The following is a 20,760-nucleotide window of genomic DNA, read 5'->3' on the forward strand; positions in this document are numbered from 1 at the left end:
TGTGAATTAATGGAATTTGGTGGTTTTTTTTTTAATATTCCATTATATTTTAAAGAATTTTATGAAAACTGGAACAATCATAGAGAAGCAACTCTGTGGCGGATGGAGGGCTAACCTGGGTGTCTCAGAGACCAGTGTTCAAGTATTACTTCAGACATACAGTAAAGTTATAACTATGGGCAAATTACATAACTTCTTCTTAGTCTCCCGAGCAGTTCTTTAAGACTATAAGTTACAGAAAGGTTACTGATCTGTGTCAGCGGAGAAAATTGGTACATCATTGAAATCACTAACTTTACCCCCACCTCCCAAATGTCATAACTAGAGACTTAAGTTTAACTTTTTGCTTCAGAGTAAATATGTGGCAAGATTTAATGGGTTGAAGATAACATATAACCTCTCACAGCCCCACTTTTTCTTGTTTTTCCATGTCATGAGGAGATAGTTTGCTGTTTGTCCCTTCTCAACCTGGGCCTTGAAGCTTGAAGTGGCTCTAGATATTTCATTATTCTAAGGCAGGGGTGGGGAACCTGGAACCTCAAGGCCCTTTGTGTTCTCTAAGGTCCTCAAATGGCTCTTTGACTGAATCCAAGTTTTACAGAACAAATCCTTTTATTAAGGGGATTTGCTTTGTGAAGTTTGGATTTACTCAAAAGGCCACATGTGGCCTCAAGGTCAAAGATTCCCCACCCTTATTCTGAGGGTTGGGTCAGTACAAGGAATCCCATTGCTTGCTTTGGAGACCCTCTCCAGACATGGAACCTTACATAATTAAAAACACTAAATTAGTAGCTAATAAACAGTTGATATTTCCCTTTAAAATTTTGTGCTATTGTAATTTTCAAAGAGTTAGGCAGAGCCTTTATCTCTGTTGCTTCATTTTGCAATAGACAAAGTAGGCCAATTTTTTTCCTACTCTAGTTCTGACAGTTTGTTTTACTGGCACTGGGTTTTAAAAAATGTTCCTAATAACTTTTAGTCAGGTTTTTATACATAGTGATATGATTAGAATAACCACTCTTTCGATTTGGAATCAATGTGGTTCTGCAACAATGTATTGATAAGGGCATAATAAATTAACAGCATCTGTTATATATTTTTTCAAAATAGTGTGCTATTCAAAAGGCACTAATCTTTTTTGTATATAATATACTTTTAGGTTGACGTTTGGAATTGTATGAACTCTTCTTTACCAGGTAAAGATAAACTTTATCACTTTTTCTTTACTTTGTATTGATATAATTAGAATTTTTACTGAATGACTATAGGATCCTTTGAAAGTAAAGGGCACACAATTTAGTAAATACATAGTTCTCATCGATCAATTAAGCATTTATCAAGTACCTCCTACAGAGTGATACTGCAAGGCACTTGAGCTTATTTTCTAAATTGATTCTCGTGTTATATACAATATGATTTCAAAAATGCATAATGTACATTTGCACATAAAGGAGTTCTAGGAATGTGGCTCCTCTCAAGTAGGGATAATAATGGGTTCACACCTTCTTGGTGTCTCTGTGTTTATCTATTCTCAAGGCATAAATTAATATATCAAGTTAAAAATAATATTGAGCAAATTTAAGCAAAAATAATTCTTAGTGAGTACAACACTGTATTTAGGAGATACACACGTTAGTCCTGGTTCTGTGTGTCTCGGGACAGCTTTTTAAGCCTCATTTTCCTCATTTGTAAAAATGAAGGATTAGACTAGATGATTTCTAAGATCTATAGCTTGAAAATTCTCTACTTCTGTTCTCTAGAGGCAGCATAGTATAGTGGATAGAGCACTAGACTTGGAGTGAGGAAGATCTGAGTTTGAATCCTGCCTCAGTTCGAATCCTACTTAACTTTTTTAATCTGGGCAAGTCACTTAACCTCTCTGGACCTCAGTTTTCTTAAAGTGAGGGAGGAGATTGGACTTGATGATTCTAAATTCCTTTTCAGCTTTAAATCTGTAATCATATGATCTTTTATGGAAGTTGGATTGTTTTATTTGATTGTTTGATTGCTTTTTTCTTTTGGTCATTTATTGCAATTTTAAAAATAACAAAAATGCTCATAATCATCATGTTTGGTTCTTAAAAAATAAAGCATAATTAATAATCTTGGGGCGGCTATGTGGCACAGTGAGTAGAGCACCAGCCCTGGAGTCAGGAGGACCTGAGTTCAAATTTGGCCTCAGACACTTAACACAAAAACTAGCTGTGTGACCTTGGGCAAATTACTTAACCCCAATTTCCCTCCCCCCCCCCAAAAAAAGCAATAATCTTAGTAGTAATTGACACACAATTTTAGATGGAATTATGATCTCCTTTGAGACTTCTTGAACTTTTTTCATATGTAAGGAATAATTTTAATTTAGTATAGCTATCTATATTTTATATGGAAATGTAATTGTGGCATTTCTTAAATATTGATATGAAGGAATAATTTTCAGCAGCTATACAGTAATTTCTCTTCAGAATTAGTTTGTTTTTTTCTCTCTTATTCTATCCTAATAACTTTTCATTGGTGGTCTCTAAAGTCTGTTTTGATTCTACCATTCTATGATCTGTGATAAAGCAATCTTTAAAAAATCCTATTTTAGACTCTTAAGTACATAAAAGGAGTACAAAATGCTATTAAATTAGATCAGGAAAAGAGCATACTGGTTTTAATGAGTGCTGGAAACAGTGATTTGAGTTTTATCTCCTCTTCTTGTCCTCTTACCTAAGCATAGTCACTAAAAGTAAGGAATGATCAAAATCTCAGCAATGAAGGAGAATTGTAGAGGAATTAGAAAATGAATAATTTTTAAGTAATTATTCTTAAAAGTACTAGTAGCAGTTCCATCAACTCTTAAGAATTGAGAGATGGAACTAGGTAAAATTTTCAGAGCTTTTCCAAGTTCATATTTCAGTGGTTGATATTTAAGAAATACTATATACAACATCTAGTGTCAATAACATTTGACTTTGAAAGAACTGATAATGTGGTTTCTTGAATGACTAAAAAATATATATGTATTTTATCTTAAAGGTGTTTTTAAGAAGTCTGATGGCTGGGTTGGCTTAGGCTGTTGTGAACTGGCTATTGTTTTGGAATGTCGTCAGGCATGTAAACAGGTAAAGTTTTTTTAAAATCTTAATTCTTATTGATGAGAGAAGAAAAGGTTTAGAACAGCTTCTGTGGGGGAGTAAGATAGAGAATCAGTTAGAGATTATGCTGCATTGGGGACCTAGTTGAGATTAGATAACAGTAATTTCTGGTAGACCCAGTTAGCTTGGTTGTATAATTTTATCCAGCTCTATTCAGCAGCATGTGAATAGAGGTAAAAGGATGGTGGAAGTATTCCAGATTTAGGGTTTGTGGTGCATCATAATGCACCATACCTGAATTTTAACAAGATAGTCTGACCTTGTGGACCAAATGTAAAAATGGGGGCTAAATGGTAGTTCAGTTAGATGTGTATTTACTGGGTCAAAAGAAAGTACCTTCAAAAATATTAATGTTGCTATTCCCTTGGGGTGAGGGTCTTTTGTGATATGTTATGGGTCTCTGCCCTTGTCCTTGTGCTTTTCAGTTTTTAGTTAGTGGAATCTCTGATTGGTCTTTTGACTCTTTAGAAACTTAAAGAGTTATTGCAAGGCATCTGTAAAATTATATGGATACTAATAATGATCATTTTTATCTTTAGCTCCATCAGAAAGCATAATTCAGTATAATAACTACTACAAACATGTACTGAATTAGTGATATGTCTTGGACACATTATCATTGATGATGTAGATACTGTTATGAGTAATAAAATACAAATTCATTTGAAAGCATTACTGAATTAATTTTAACTTTTGTCATATATTTTGTTAATTAATGAATATTAATAGTACAACTGTCATGTGAGCATCCAGGAGCATTTTGACCCCAAGATGTTTCTGTTTTGTTTTGTGCTAATTAGTATTTCCTACAAATTAATGAAAAATCTGTTGACTTTTAGGCTTCTTCTAAAAATGATATTTCCAAAGTCTGCAGAAAAGAATATGAGGTATGTATTTTGCTTTAAAGTTTAGAAATAATATTCAAATACTATTAGAATTAAGAGAACTATTGTCTTTTATCTCCGAGTAAACTAGTTTCTTCTCTTAGAAATTTTACTTTAGTTTGCACAAAAAAGTTTCCTTTATCTTATTTGAGAATATTTTTAAACTAAGCAGTGATTTTATAAGAAATATATAATGTATAGATTACTTAATTTAAACTGGAGATTTTCCTCAGTAGCTTGTTATTCTTTGTTTAAAAATGACCCAGTACTAATTAGAATTTTTAAATAGGCAAAATTTACCATGGTTCCCCACACATTTTCCTTTTTCTACTCCCTTTCCCTATCTGATTGATTTCCTACCTAGACCCATTGTTGTGATGCTAATTAATGTGAATGATTTAATGTAGTACCTCTCTTAGGAAAATCTGTATCTTAAAAGAGAATAAAGAGAGAACAGTGTTTAATGCAAGGGGAATATATCTTCCAGTGATGAAATTTTGATTATGTGTCACCTTTTGAGAGGTGGGCCTTTTTGGCCCCTTTAAATGATACCCACCATATAGGCTATTCACTGTCTCTGCATAAGATTGAAATCTGACAAGATATGTGTAGTTGAGCTTTTCTGTTGGCTGCCTACAGCTTTCAGATTTAAAAGAGGAATGTTTCATTGTTATCCATTGAGAACAGTATTGCCCTTCATGGGATAAGGCTATTTAATTATCACACATAAGGACTGCTACCTTCATAATTTCTTTTAGCTATATAAAATTGGGGAACCTATTAGATTCTCTTTCTTGTGTAAAGAAAAGATTATCAAGTTAAAACTGTTCTTTTTTTTCTCAGTCTGTTTCTGGGTTATGATCAAGAGTTCTTCCTTCCAACATTAACATTTGAAACATTTATTTAAACTGAAGAATTTTGTTCATTTCTTGTCCTTTTGTGCTTTTGGCCAATTTTTATCTATTCTTCTGAAAGACTGTTTTCAAATGAACTATAATTTATTTCTGTTCTTCTTATTGAAAGAGTACCTTGATTAAGAAATGAAAGGTCCTTCTCTTTTTCTTATGCTCTTTACTTTTGAAATGACCACTATTTAATTTCTCTTGGCTAATTTGAATAATTCTATCTTCTCTCCCAAATTATGTATTATACTGTCCATCTTCTGTAACTTTTCCTCTATTATGTTAGTCTGTTTCCTTCCCATTTCTGGATTTCTACATTGCCCTAGGAAATCTGCCAATATGTGTTGATGGAGGACTGGAGAGGAAAGGTAAGAGAGATTAAAGCAACCTATGATAGAAGTCCTGAGGGTAGCTTTTTCTTTGCTGACTAGGTACTTGACTCATTTTCCCAGTTTCTATTCCCTTATTTTTGTCTGGAGTTAATTAAGGTCTAGGAGGGTTCTTCTCTTTAATACGAAATTTCATCTTAGAGATTTTTCAGATTCACTCAGACTCCATTGTCTTCATCATATATTTTGAAGATGCTAAGGAAAGGATCAGTTGAATACTGAAAAAAAAAAGATCTACAAAGGGCGATAAGGTGAAAAAAAACAACAAATAAGACTTAAACCAAACATAGAATAATTTAGAGATCATATGGCATATACCAAATAGCGTAACTATATTTATTGAGACCAGAAACAGTTTGGACATAGAAGATTTGGAGAACTGTCTTTTTAGGACCCTTTCCCTTTAGATGAAAGAACCATCGAGAGGTTCATTTAGACGTATAAACTATGTCCCACTATGGAATTCTCCAGGATATTATAATTTTTCAGAGGACTTGTGTACTTATTTGATAGGAGGGCTAGAAAGTTTGAATAAACTAATGTCAGAGAAATTTAGATAGGTGGAATAGATATATTGGGTTTCATTGTTAGTTGTTAAGTATTACTTTGTTGGATGATCTGAGACATTTGTTTAAAAGTAACTGATAAAATGTTATAGAAAGTTTGTGTAGTTTTCTTTTATGCCTTGAAAATACAAAACAATATGAAATGCTTAGTACAAATTAAAGTAAAGCAACCAAAGTAAGAAGTACTATAGCAAAGTGTACACAGTTAATTCTCAACTAAGTATGGGATTATTATTCAGACTTCATTATATTGCCTCAGTTTTGTCTACCTTAGACCTGCCAACTACCTTTAGTAGATAAAGATTAGTGAAAGAAAATGCCTAAATTCTGTTCATTTACCTACTTGTTAGTAATTTGAGCAAAAATTTTAGAGGAATGAAACCTTTTACTAAAGTAAGATTTCTGTCTTTTACATATCCATTCTTTTTCTTACTGCTGTTCAAGCATTTCATATAAAAGCAAAATTATTTTATATAACTTTCCTGTGATTGAAGAAATTTACTCATATTTCTTAAGGGCCTTTATTTAAAATATGTAATGCAGGATTTTTAGTCTTTTTTTTTTAAGCTGTAATCTTTTTCATCCTCTTTTTCATTCAGAGCAACTAAGTACTGTGCAGAGTATAAAACCCCACACTAGAAGTAACTAGAATATAATATGAGAGCATATAATAAAGTAATATACTAATTATAGTAAAGTACTAAGTGTATATTTAGTGGCCAGGAAACATTCCACAATTAAAATATATTGGAAGGAATAAATCATTGTTAGCTAGGATTGTCATAGAAAATTCAGTGGAAGAAGTGGGAATTGATATGGTCTCAAGAATGAGAATAAAAGTAGTTCATTTAGTAGGAAGTGGTAATCATTGTATATTCATTCTTAAACTGAAGAGGAAAGTAAAAAACCCATTGTTTTAGAAAGCTTAGTCTGGCAGAGCATCCTGCAAAATATGTTTGGGAGGGCATGGACTGTGGCAGAGAAAACAGCTAGGAATCTTTGGAAGTTTGGTGATAATGGAAATGGAGGTTAAGGAATGAATTTGAGATTTTGAAGAAAGAATAAGACACAGCAACATTGAATATAGGAGTTGAAGGAATGGAAGGAATAGAAAGTGATTCTTAGCTTGAGCATTATTGATTGGTACACATCTACAATTCTACACCACCAAACTTAGAGATGATGCATACAGATTTAAACATTGTGTGTAAAGTTATTAGGGGAGAAGGCATTTGCTAATAAGGGACTCTGGGGATTAGAACTGAGTGACTTTAGAGTCATCAATTTAGAAGAATCCTATTTGAGAATGGATAATTTTACTGGGGAAGAAAATGAAGAGATAAAAGAAACAAGGACAAAGATTGGGGGATGCCTGGATGTGGGTGAACATATAGATACTGGTCCAAAATTTAAATATTAGAAAGAACTTCATAATAAAATTTCAAGCCATCCCAAAATGAAATGGATTACCTAGTGAGATAGTGAGTTTCCCCAGCAAGGGAAATGTTTAAGCAGAGGATAGAACATACATATCAGGGATGTTGTAGGAGGATTTTTGTATTGAGTAGCAGGTTCAACAGTTGATTTGAAGCCAACAAACATTTATTAAGGATATACTATGTAACTTGGATAATACAGGAATTCTCTTTAGCATTTCAAATGTGTGACCTGAGATTCCATCGTTCTCTCTCCACACATGATATATCCCTACTTGCCATTTGAAATATTGGTGATACACATTTAGACAGAAATGGGGTGTTCATATAGAGACTGTATTGAAGTTTACTTTTACATGATCTATTGAAAAAGAATTTGTAAATGGGATAAAGGAATGTAAATGGCATACAGCATATGTTTAACTTGTTTAAGAAAAACAACTGTTTTAATGACTTAAATATATCAATTATAGGCAAATGGATGCTAATTACAAAGTAATCCCAACAAGACCTGTTATTGGAAATTTAAATAGATTTTACATTACAAGAACTGGTAAAAAAAATATATTTGCCTCAATAAGCAAAAGGACTTAAAGCTGAAAAGGAAAGGGAGGGGAAAACTGCATATAGATAGTCACCAAGCTACATGCAGTACAGAATAGATACATTGCATTCAAAAAAATGACAGTGGTATAGTCATGGGGAGGAAATCTGGGAACTGGAATTGAGAAGCATTGTGGAGAATATTTGAATGAGGATCATTGAAAGTAGAAATAGAAGCAATACCTAGGTAGATAGAAGAAATAGATGCAGTATTTAGGAAATAGATCCCAAGTCTGGGACGATATAGTAGTGAAAGAAGACTTTAATTATTTGGACAAATTCAGGTGTTTGTTGCCTAAATCACAACTAAAAGTGGTTTTATTGCTTTAGTGATAATTTTATCCTTCATAAAGTTAAAGAACCAATAAGGTGAACTTCTGGTCTAGATTTGCATCTCAATAACAAGAAGTAACTAGTTTCTGGAAGGAAATTGATAGAAACCTTTAGGGAAAATGAATACTGCATCTTTGAATTTGGAGTGGAGAGGAATGCCAAGAATAGTCTGACATCTCTCAGCTTGAGGATAGGAGATTTCAAAGGATTCAGACAGAGAAGGAAATTAAGGTCCTGTGACCTAAAAATGTACAAAAAAAGTGACCCCACACAAAACGGGAAGCACTCAAGAATGAAAATTCTAAAGACACAAGGAAAAATGCAGGTGAGGAAAAGGGAAAATTTTTCTAAAGAGACTAATATGGGTACACCAGGAACTTGTCACTTAACTTGGATTTTTTTTTTTAAAGAATGTGAGGTTTAGGTAGTAGAGGATGGATAAAAATAATAATTTTTATTAAATAATTATTTAAAATAATAATTTTAAATTATTTGTAAAAATAGTGTGATGGAGGAGTACAGAATGAGCTTAGGCCAGGAGGCTAAGGAGGTATTATTTACTTTGCTTTTTTAAGGTACACTGGAAGTGATAGAGGGAGGTGGCATGGCATAGTAGGAGAAGAGCTTACACTGGAGTAAGGAAAGCCTGTGGTCAGCTCCACTTTTGACACATACTGGTTTTGTGATTCTGGACAAGTCACTTGACCTCTCAATACCCCAGACATCTCTCTAAGGCTATAAATTACAGAACTATCACCTGTGGAGAGGTGTAATTAGATAGCATTCTGTCTTTTTGCTCTTCAGGTTAGCTTGTCCCATGCGTCATCTAGCACTGAGGTATTCTGTAAGTGACCTACTATAATAAAAGGATATGAACATAAACAAAACATTGCCCCAGCACTAAGCTGGCCCCAAACCACCTAGGATCGTACCTCTTAGGAATTAGGTGAAGGAGTACAGACACCACTGTATTGTTGTTTTTGTTTATTTGTCTTTTTTTTTTTAACCAAGTTTAGTTTCCCCACAAGCTGAGACCCTGACCCTGAACTGTGTCTTTAATCATTTCAAGATAAAGTCCTTCCAGCAGGTCCTCTACAAGGCATCTGCAAAAATGGAAAGATATGTGCTGGGGAAACTGGGTTCTGGGAAGCAAAAAAAAACTATCCAGAAAAACAAAGCTCAAGGCATGAGATTATGGCTATCAGCAAAGGCAGTGAATACAGTTAGTAATAACTGCTTTCCTCTGCATATCCTATGATTCAGGTTTTACCAGTTCTCACCAATATTTCCATGTAATCAGAATTTTTGAAATTTTACTTTATTTGCTTACATGTTATTATTTTAGTTTGGAGAGGAATATGATAGCATTAGAGGTTAATACACTCTTTTGAGACGCCACTTATTTTTCATTTATAGCTTACCAAAATATGTTCTGTTAGGTGCTGCCAAATTCTGGCTACTGAGTAGGAGGCATCCCAGTTGACATTTTTAAATGGTTCATTGTGATGGGGAATTCCTGCCTTCAATCTGTATTGTTTCTTTCCATCTTTATAGGCTTATTTTGTTTGTTCTTTGGGAGTATTGATGAGACTATACCATATTTTTTTGTTTATCAACCATTGATGAATAATGAGAAGAGAATTAAGTTAGAATTTAAGATTGAAGGAACATCTTAACATTTTATATTAAGGATATAGGATGAATGTGTATAGTAATAAGGGGCAAAAAAGGAAAACCTTTCTTATTAGTTACTAAGGTAGTGGTTTTAATTTGATAACTGAAAATCATCTTTCTCATTGCATAACAATAGATAGAATTAAACTGATTTGGTTAATGGAAAGCTTCATGAAATAAAACTTAACACCCTATGAGATATGTAGCTTTAAAATAATGAAATTGATTCTCCAATGTGACTTACTTAGCCTCTTAATTTTTTTTGTCAGACATTGTTCATCTATAGCATCATATCTATATTAACATTATAAATGCTTATTAAACTTCAAAAGCATATTATTGTTTTGTCAAGGGATTTTTTTCCTCTGTTCTTTTGTTTTCCAAATCCTTCTCTAGACTATTCTTTACATTCTTTAGAAACCTTTCTTTCTTTCCTTTCTACTTCTAGCCCTCTTCTGTACTTGATGCTCTTTCAATAAAGGTAGGTAAGAAAATACCACCAAAAAGACAATATTAGGTATTTTGGAAAATATATTCTATCACAGATATATAAAGTTTTAAATAAAAGACTTCATTGAGCTTTTCTTAGAAAGTATAGTAGTATAAAAAATATAAAATGTCTGAGAGCTGTCAGAAAGTATGTTAATGGCCTTTAGAACCACAGCATGTCCAATAGTGATTTAATCAATAAAGTCAGAGTTAGGAGAAACAATTTACCCTTGACTGGGTGTAGTCATTCTGCTTTAAAAAAAAAAAAAAGTAGAATGTTTAGTAATTATATGTACTTTTCATTATTTATATAGTTATACTTTTTTAACCCCACCTAAAAAGCATCAAAATTATGAGCAATTGTAGAGGAAATAAAACTGATTACTATATGTGCTTTTCTTGATTACAGACACATTTCAAAACGAGTAATGAAAAAGTGATTTTTTTTTTCCTTTGTTACATAATGTTTAAAATTATGTTCATTTTAATGGATGTATTTGCTTGGAATATTTTCATTGCCCAGAATTTTAATCTCTGAAGCAAGAGGATAAAATAATCATAATTTTTAAAAATTGCTTCTAAGTGTACTAGGTATTAGGTATTCTTTGGTACTAAGTAAAATACTTAGGCACATATGATCATTTTTGTGATGTATTTTCCAGGTGATAACCTTAGGTTGTTAGTATAAAATTTATATGTTAACCTTTTTAGTTGGGATTAGAGAAGGGAAAAAGTAGACTAATACAAACATGGAAAATAGAAAACATCCAATTTAATTATTAGGCCGTTACCTGCAGCTGATGAGCTCCAAAAAGAGCGAAACCAATTAGGTCCTGCAGTACTGGCTTTAGCATAGATAAAAAGTCTTGGTCCTCCTTAACATCACTCTGTGCTACTTTTTTGGTATGTCACTTTTGTACTATACTTTTCTTTTTTGTGTGTTTTAGGCAGTTAAATAAGGGCTTTTGTTTTAGAAGAATTTTCTATTAAATAGAAAGCCTCTGCACATGTCCTTTAGACAGTCTATTTAGAGTCAGTGAAAAATACTAGTAACTCTAGAATCTTCCATAAAGATTTTGTAAAATAATTATCCATGAATTTGCTTAGAGTGGCAATTCAAAAATATATTCCTACATTTGTATGAATACTGAGTTACTGCCCAAGATCATAGCAAACAAATCATTCTGAGACTTGTTCTTATCTCAAATTTAGTTTTCTAACTAGTAACTGTTATACCTAGAATGTGTGTAGTGGACTTTGTAGAATCAGTTGTAGTTTTGAATTTATTCCTATCATTGATTCTGATTCTTTGGCTTTTTTTCCCATATAATACCCTTTTTACTAACTACTAACCATAGCAGAGAAAAGCTTAAATTCCACTTTTTGGAATTACTTTTATTCTTAAGACCAATTATGTAAGCCCATTGTCTTGTTTGGAGATGTTACCACAGGAGGAAAAAAAATTAATGAAACTGGGTTCTTGATATAAAAAGGCACAATGTCAGATATGCAAGAAATTCAACTATATCTGTGAAATGCAAGCAGTTTTCATTGACTAAGAACTTAGGGCAGAATATCTTAAATAGCCTTCAGAATAAAAGTATGAAATATTCATGAACTTACTTATTGTTCTTCCCTTCTGTGGGCTTTAGCTGACATTCATTCTTTAATCATCACATTACTGATGCTACCAGATTTTATGATGCAACTTTTAAAAGTTGAACACATTTTTTTTGTTTATACTATTTCCATTATGAGAATCAGTGGTCAGAAAGGGAGATCTAGAATGACTGAGATTTCAAGGGGAGAAAGGAGGGACTGGGACAAGTGAGAAAAGTAAGAAGAGTTAGGAAAGGAGAACAGTTAGGTTGATAGGTAAAAGAAACAGAAAAAGCAATAGTACCTAGATCATAAAGTGAGGAAGTTATGCCAATATAGTCTTAGTTCAAGTCGTCGCTTACTGGTCCAGTCTCTTTCTGAAGAATCTTGTTTAAAGGAATTAATATTCTGATCAGAACAGATCTTAAGAACATCACCTATATCTATACTCCCATTTACTAAGAGATTCTTTCCTTCTGTTAGCTTCCATTGGGTGAGCCCAGACATTTAATTAATTGGACTACAGGTTTACAGATTGCAAAATTTTGTGGCATTTTATATAAATCTTTGTAAGGAAAATGTCTCTGAAAACAGATGGTTCTTTGAGCACAAGGAACAAATGCTATATTGCATAGTCAGCCTGTATGGAACATAATTGAAGTCTTATTCTTGAAGATATCGGGCCAGTGTTCTGCTGAGATCAAAACATTTAGTCAAATGCTGAGTTTTACTGAGGGTGTATATTGGAAATAAAACAGAAAATATTCTACCTCTACATAAAACTGTTGTGGATTCATATGTGGGATGCTAAGTAGTGTTCTGGCCCTAGAAAAAGGCAACTAAAATGATCAAAAGTATCTTGTTTAGAGGAACTGAGTTATCATAAAAGGTAAGGCTATAGACAAACCTGGCTTTTTGCTATGTGTTCCTGGAGATTGTCAGTAAGTAAAATAGAAAAAAAAAAAAAGAATAGGGGCAGCTAGGTGGCACAGTGAATAGAGCACCGACCCTGGAGTCAGGAGGACCTGAGTTCAAATCCAGCCTCAGACACTTAACACAAAAACTAGTCGTGTGACCTTGGGCAAGTCACTTAACCCCAATTGCCCTCCCATAAAAGCCTCCCCCCCCCCCAAATAATTATTTTAGCTTCTGTGTAAATGTAAAAAGAGAGACAGTATGGCATAATAACTTCCAGCCTCTAAGACAGGAAGTCCTAGATTCAAGTCACATCTCTGACAATACAGTCTCTTAACCCTGGGCAGGTTGCTTTCAGTGCCTCTTAAGACTGTAAGTTATGATAAATAAATTTAAAATTAAAAAAAATTTTTAAAGACTAAGTTATGGAGGAGTTGCAGATCTGCATTGGTATCAGGGCTTCCTCATTGAGAGTTGCCTATACTAATGAAATCACAAGTCTATTTAAAAAATAATAATTTAAACATAAACATTTTAAAAATCCACATAAACTTCCAGTTACCTTTTTCTACCACCATATGAGATACTGATGCATACATATTCTGGTAAAAAGCAGCATCTCTTTTACGTAGGCTAGACTGGTTCTTTTGAGCTTGGGGAGCTACAGCATGAACCATTGACTTAATTATCACTTGAGGCATAAAAAGCCTAGCCTAGCAGGATTTTGGTGTCCCTGAGGCTTCACAAAATTCTCATTTCTGTATCTTTCTCGCCCAGTATTGGCACTATGGATAGTACAGAAGTAGAGGGGAGCAGGAGCCACTTTAACCAGTGATTATATCCTTTTAAATCTTTTATTGTTAAGTATATTGTAAAATGAGTTAGAGAAGGAAATGGAAAACCATTCCACTATCTTTATCAAAAAAAAAAAAACTCAAATGGAGTTAAAAAGAGTAGAGCATGAAAAACAACTGAACACATTTATTTTTATTGAATTTTACATGTTTAATTTCATTCTTTCTAATCCTAAGCCTGAATCACTGGGATTATTTGAACTAGATTCAGCCCAAAACATTTGGCATCAATTGGTAAGATTTGACCCTGTGACTGATCTTATGGTTTAAATTGGGAATGCCAGATAAGATGGGTGGCTGCTGATGGCATAAGGGGTCTCCCATTGACCCTGTAGGATTAGACTAAGGAAGATAACAAGATGTGTGAAGGCGTATCACAGGCTTATATGCCCTGGCTCTTGCTTAGTTTTAGAAAAGCTGAATTACCAGCAGAAGGAAAGTGAAAATATATTATCTTTGCACATTCAGCAGTTAGAGATAGATGTGAGTGCATTGTTGGTGTTTACGGATTGTGTCTTGAAAACCAAAAACATATTCTTATACTCTCAGTAACAGCACAGGTGAAGGGGTGATGCTGATGGGAGTGTGGACCAGTAAGTTATAGCTGGGAGAGTATGGTCTCAAACACTAAGGTCTAACTGGAGAATTTGTTAAATCCAACTGAGCAATGAGAAGAGAATGGGAATGGGAATTAGGATGAGAACTGGGAGCCCACCTCTGATGTTAAGAGAACCTTAGATTTATCCTATTACTAACCTGAAGGGGTGATCTCCTTCACAGGAATATTGGAGAATAGGACCAAGACTTTCACCACCAAGGAACTTAGAAAGTTGCAGGAGAAATTAAAACAACAAATGGTAGGAAAGTGGTCCAGTGGGGTCGATGTAGAATTCTTAGCTGCTTGATTCCATCTGCTTAGGGAGCTTACAGAAAATTTAGTCTCATAAAGTCAGATGAATCACAGTTGGATGGGGATTGCCCTTTGTCTCTTTTTAGGCAACTGAAATTGGGAATTCTGCATTCTTGGCTCCATAAAGATGAGTTCCCTTTGTAGCTGGTTTTCCAGTGGGAAAAAGCAAAGGAGGGGGTGAAATTCCTAAAAGAAATAGGTTTGGTGGACTTCATCTGTGCTATTTCCACCATGACTTCATATACCTTTTGATCAGCATAGCAATTCAGTAGCATCTTTTGGACAAATCTCCATGTGAATGATATCGGGCCTTAGCTTTGGACCTCCCCTGCCACACCAGGGGTTGTACCACAACAGACTTGTACCACCAACGGGTGAAATTTCAGCTGGAGATGGTTACAGCTGTAGCTACGGTTTGGGCACATGTAGCAGACCATGTAAATAGATGCCATGAGGAGGGCAGTGGACAGAGGGTGACAGTACTCTCTCTCTTAACGTTGGGTGTGATTCTTGTGAAACAAAATCATAAGAAGATAATTATCAGCCTACGGGAATGTTAAACTGCTAAATTCTAGGATCAGAGCAATGAACGTCCTCCAGTTGTGTAGTCGGCACTTATGTTCCAGGCGCTGTCCTAAGCATGGGGAATACAAAGAAAAACAGAGTTATACCTTGACCTCCAGGGGTTCACGTTCTAATGAGGGAGACAGCATACAAAGAACTAGGCATAGCAGATGAAGGCTGATCCCAGAGGAGAAGGCACTAGCAGCTAGGTGAGGGGAGGGGTGTGGAAGACAGAAGAAGCCTCCTGTAGAAGGTAAGATTTGAGCTCAGTCTTGATGGAAGAAAGACACCATCCCAGGCATCCCAGGGATAGTTAGTGCAAAGGCAAGGAGATGGAAATGGAGTATTGTTATGCAAGGAACTTGAAGAAAGCCAGTGCATAGAAGATGGTAGGGAGTTTGACCAAAGACTCTAAAGACAGGAAGGGGACAGGCTTTGAAGAGCTTTAAATTCCAGACAGAACAGTTTGTGCTTAATCTTGAAGATAATAGGAAACCACTGGAGTTTAGTCAGCAGGGGTCAGAACCCCCATCCCTTGGTCATTCAAGCTACCCAGATAATTGGATCCAGACTTAAGGGACTCTTGCAATGAGTTCCCTTGAGGCACAGACCAAGGTTCTCCCAAAACTGATTATTCTAACTATAAAACAGACATGTGCCTGAGTTGATAGCTTAGAAAGAGAAAGGGGTTGCCAAATATATAAAGGTAGGGGGTCCTTGGATATTTGAATCCTAGATGCTTTTACACCAGAAGACTCTCAGTAGGTATGCAGGGGTACTTCGGTGTCTGTTGGGGATTTTGGGAAGCAGACCATGGAGGGAAAGAGTATCCTTTTTCAAGTGAAAATTCCTCCCTATCCTGTCTGGGTTACAGTTGTGGTGGCTAATCAGGGTGAGTGTATTATGAGAATGGATATTATGAGTTTTGAAGAGTCAGACTGTATGTGAATAATAACTTTTATGTTTGTTACTGTAGGTAGGACCAAATGGAAACCTTGGAGTTATCTGATTGATCATCCCATGTAGTTAACATTAAATAATATGGGGTTCTGGGTGGGAATGGGAGTGAAATGCTAAAAGATAGCTCTTTCCTAGTGACAGAAGTGAAGGAGATTGGAGTGCTTCACTATCCTAACTCTTCCCATGGGTAAGGCAGAAAGCTGATTCTAATATTAAACTATTTTCAGAGAACCCATCCAGTTTTAGAGTTGGAAGGAACTATGGTAGAAACAAGGACATCAGAGTAACACAGAAAAAATGGATAGGTGTTTTCCAATTTTTAGACTGGTAAAATGTCAAAGAGGGAACAGTAAGAATGGGAACTGTCTATAAGATTAGGATTCCTCTGTATGGAAAGATAGGGATATGATCAAAGTTTGTAAAATCATGAACAGTCTGGAGAGAAACAGTGAGTTTCAAGTTCAAGTTCAGTATAGTAGAACTAGACGCCCTGTTACTTTTCAAAGAGGTAAATTTAGAACAAAAGGAAATACCACTTTATGTAGTGGAAGCAAAACTTAGACCATTCTTTGGTCTAAGAGGTGCCATGGTTTGAAAATATAAATAGGTTCAAAATAAATTTAATTGAATTTATGCATGACAAATTTCATGATAGAAATAATTAAGAGAGATTTTGGATTTGGAAGTGGGAGGAAGAGGCAGGATATCCCTGGTCTTTTAGGTTGGCATCAAGGAAAAAAGTCATGTCCTTTCTTAAATTGTCTGTTGGCTTTTTCTTTTTTTAAACCTTGAATATGGCTTGTTGTGGTCTAAGAGGCTTCATGCATTAGTGGAAATAATGCCATATTTTTAAGGAAATACCAAAGTTCAAATCCCACCTCAGACATTTGCTAGCTACTTGACTTTTGCACCTTTCTCCAGGGTCCATTCCCTGATAGACAGGCTGCCACACCTTTCCAGGGAACATGATGGTGTCACAGTGGTAAAGCAGTGACTTTGTAATCAGAGGACTTGACCTGAATTTGAATCCCAGCTTTGCTACTTAACTACTGGAATTTGGAGGGGCTGGATTAAATAACTTTCAGGGTCCTTTCTTGCACTAAATAATGCAAGCCTCAGCTCCCTCATCCTTAAAATAACAATAATAATTCTTGTAATAACTACTTCAGATTTGTCTTAAAGATCGACAGATACAGTGTGAAAAGCATTGTGTAAACCTTAAATACTATAGAAACATGCCGGCTATTATTTCTTATTGTCTTAAGTATAAGATTAACAAAGTATAGGATTATAGAGGGACTTGAATGGAAAATGGCAATGGTGTGAAGAGTAAAAAAGACCCGTCACTTTGAAGGGAAACAAAGAAATAATTTTGTACATAAAAGATGAGAAGCAATAAAGACTCTGTAGCTTGAAAAAAGCATAAAACTGTCAGCAAAACTTTATTCCACTTATACAGAGGCAGAAGACAAAGGCCAAAGAAAATGTCACCTCACATCTTTATGGGGAAAAAAATCTGGTAACAGATGACTGTGAAGAGGTCAAAGCTTTTTAGAGTTTTATCTTTCATGAAAAAGTTAACAGAAATCAGATAAGCAGAATCAGTGCCAACTGATGAGAGAATGAAAAGTCAAATTAGACTAGGAAATAAATGAAAAAGATTTTTAAAAGTAAAAAGCACTGTATTTAGTCCAGCTTTATTATTTATGAAGATCAGCATTATTGTAGAGAATGAACAGCATTAAACATTTTGTCCTTCTACCATGTATTGCTTGGAGGAGAGAACTCTGACAAGCCCTTTGCCCTAAGTATATTTGTTCATTCTTTACCACAAGACCGTGTTTAAATCTTACTAAGCCTTCTCTTTCAAATCTGCCACATATCATATTTATGGTTTCACTACAGTTAAAAGTCAAGGTCCTTTTGCCTTCATCTTCTTCCTTCAACCACAAGAACTTTTCTAATTTCCATCTGCTTTCTGCCTTTAAAATGCACATTATTTATCTTATCTTTGCTCTTTTACATCAGGGCCCATTTCCTTTTGAAGTTCAGCTAATAATCCATTACCATCAGCCTCTTTTTGTGGATCTTGCTCTTCATTTTGCTCACATATCTCTGTTGTTGCTTTTCTCCTCTTTACATTTTACTGACAATTTCATTTATATTCTTTAACTTTAGTACAGCATTCTATCTCAAAAAGTGCACTGGATTGAGAGGAAAGGTGGGTCTTGGTGACAATTTCACCAGTAACAATCTATATAACTTTGGGCAATTAATCAGATATTTATTAAGTGCCTGCTGTGTGCTAGATCCTGGACAAATCATTTTGCCAGGTCTAGTCCTCTGTTTCTTCATCTGAAAAATGCTAGACTATACCAGATTTCTCAGGTTTCTTCCAGCTCTCACAGTCTGTGAAATACATGTTTCTACAAGTATCTAGAGCATTTGCATTCAATTATCTTCTTTATAAAATTTTATATAGATTTCTATAATTTACAAGATCATGCAAGAGTACTTGGGTATCATTGTCCCTTTAAAACCTATATGTAGTTTCCATTATATTATAATAAAATCACCTCAGCTTCCTCATGTGCAAAATGAGAATTTCATTAAGATCATCTCTAAGCTTTCTTTTGCTACAACTTTTTTTTTCTAATCCCATTATGACACCTATCTCTATACATGGATTTGAAAAGAATATAATTTAAATCAAGCTGCTGAAAATAACTACATGTAGTAAAAATCTGATAGAACAGCCCATAAGGTCAATAATAGCCATCTTATCCCAGTGTTTAAAATTCTTGTTATTCGTCTTCATTTGTTAAATGTTTTTAACATAAAGTTTTGGATCTAAGACATAGCTGAATATTTTAATATTTTCATGTCATCTGTGGAGTAGAATAAATTAGCATAATATTAATGTGCAAAGTTGTGAGACCTATTGAAGAAATTCCATACTATTATTAATTACTGGGATTTGTTTTTATTTACAGAATGCCCTTTTCAGTTGCATTAGCCAAAATGAAAGTAAGTATTTTATTTAAAGTTATACAACAAAAGCTCTTAAAACAAAAGCAGTTCAGAGAACACAATTTAAGTGTTACTTGTATTGTCAGAAGCCTTAACGCTGCTGTTAAGAGTGAAGATCAGAATGAATGTTCAGTAATAGTATTTTTCTCATGATCAGAATTAAAATGGCTTGGCTTATTAGGCCATCTTTTCTCTGGGGAACTCAGAGCAATGATATTTATATCTTCTTTATCCAAAAAGTAGACCTATGAAATAAGGAACTTATAAGGGTCAGAAAAAGGCAATTTAGAAGTGGTAATGAATGCATAAATATGATCATTCTCAAAAGCTCTCTTGAGCTTCCCTGTCTTGAAGAATTCTTGGTATTCTCAGGTGGTCTTTCCCACCACAGTACTCTAAAGGTGAACTGTTAAAAAAGATGTTTTTCCATTATCCCTTTTATTCATTCTCTAGCTTGTTTTTTCTTCCTTTCCAGTGACCTGTCTCCTACCCTTGCCACTAACATAGCATTATTGATTGCAGCCTGAAGGAATGGAGTCTGTGGTAGTGATCACTCCTCTGGACCAGTAGTTCTCAAAGTGTGGTCCCAGAGGGTGCCCGTCCCCTTGAAGGTCTCTGAGATCTTTTCAGGGGGTCTGCAAAGTCAAAACTATTTTCATAACAATAGAGACATTTTAATTTTTAATACAATAAATATTGATAGATATAAACTCATGTAAACAAAAGCTCTTTTGGGAGGAATCCTTGGTTTTTAAGAGTATAAAGAGTTCCTGAGACCAAAAAGTTTGAGAACCAGTGCTAGATACCTCTCTAATGTTCTTTTAGAGGCTCACATCACCTTTGCTTTTTCTGAAGGATAGTGAATACAGAGTACTGTGAAGCTGCAATTTAAAATATTCTACCAAGAAAAGAAACATAAATAAAAAATTTGTGTACTTCACCTGTCCATAGATTACTGTGGTTACAACCTTAGCTATCTAGGATATAGCTAATAATCAGTAAGCAAAAAGCCTTTGAAAAGTAGATATCTCTGAGGCGGCTAGGTGGCGCAGTGAGTAGAGTGCCAGCCTTGGAGTCAAGAGGACCTGAGTTCGGATCCAGCCTCAGACACTTAACACACACATACACACACACACACACACACACACACACACACACAACCTAGCCGTGTGACCTTGGGCAAGTTACAATTCTCCTGTGTGGAATACTTCATTTACTGCTCAAGAGTGCCAAATAAATAAGGTATTATTGGATAAGTTTTTCACCTATAAAGTACCTGTAGCTGTACCTTCTCTCAGGAGAAAGGAAGAATAAGGGAGTAAAAAATAATGAGTTCAGTTTTAGACATATTGAATTTGAGATGTCTCTGGCACATCCAGTTTGTAATGTCCAATAGTTAATTGGTGATGTGGGCTTGAAACTTAGAGGAAATACTGAGGGTAGATATAGATAGACAGATGGATGGATGGATAGATAGATAGATAGATAGATAGATAGATAGATAGATAGATAGAT

General features: G+C 34.6%; 1 protein-coding gene across 4 annotated transcripts in view; it reads left to right on the forward strand.

The window, feature by feature from the left end:
• The window catches only part of RECK (reversion inducing cysteine rich protein with kazal motifs), an 80,667-nt gene that overhangs the window by 24,817 nt on the left and 35,090 nt on the right, over window positions 1–20,760 (forward strand). For all 4 annotated transcript variants that reach the window (XM_069085228.1, XM_069085229.1, XM_069085230.1 and 1 more), the window contains exons 4-7: window positions 1,160–1,196; window positions 3,019–3,104; window positions 3,977–4,024; window positions 19,209–19,242. In XM_069085228.1, the coding sequence (XP_068941329.1) occupies window positions 1,160–1,196; window positions 3,019–3,104; window positions 3,977–4,024; window positions 19,209–19,242 (205 nt within the window). The remainder of the gene's footprint in view (window positions 1–1,159; window positions 1,197–3,018; window positions 3,105–3,976; window positions 4,025–19,208; window positions 19,243–20,760) is intronic.

Source organism: Petaurus breviceps, unplaced genomic scaffold (genome assembly GCF_028583685.1).
Source record: "Petaurus breviceps papuanus isolate PSGF00001 unplaced genomic scaffold, PetGlider_PUasm1.0 175, whole genome shotgun sequence".
In the NCBI taxonomy this organism is placed as follows: Eukaryota; Metazoa; Chordata; class Mammalia; order Diprotodontia; family Petauridae; genus Petaurus; species Petaurus breviceps.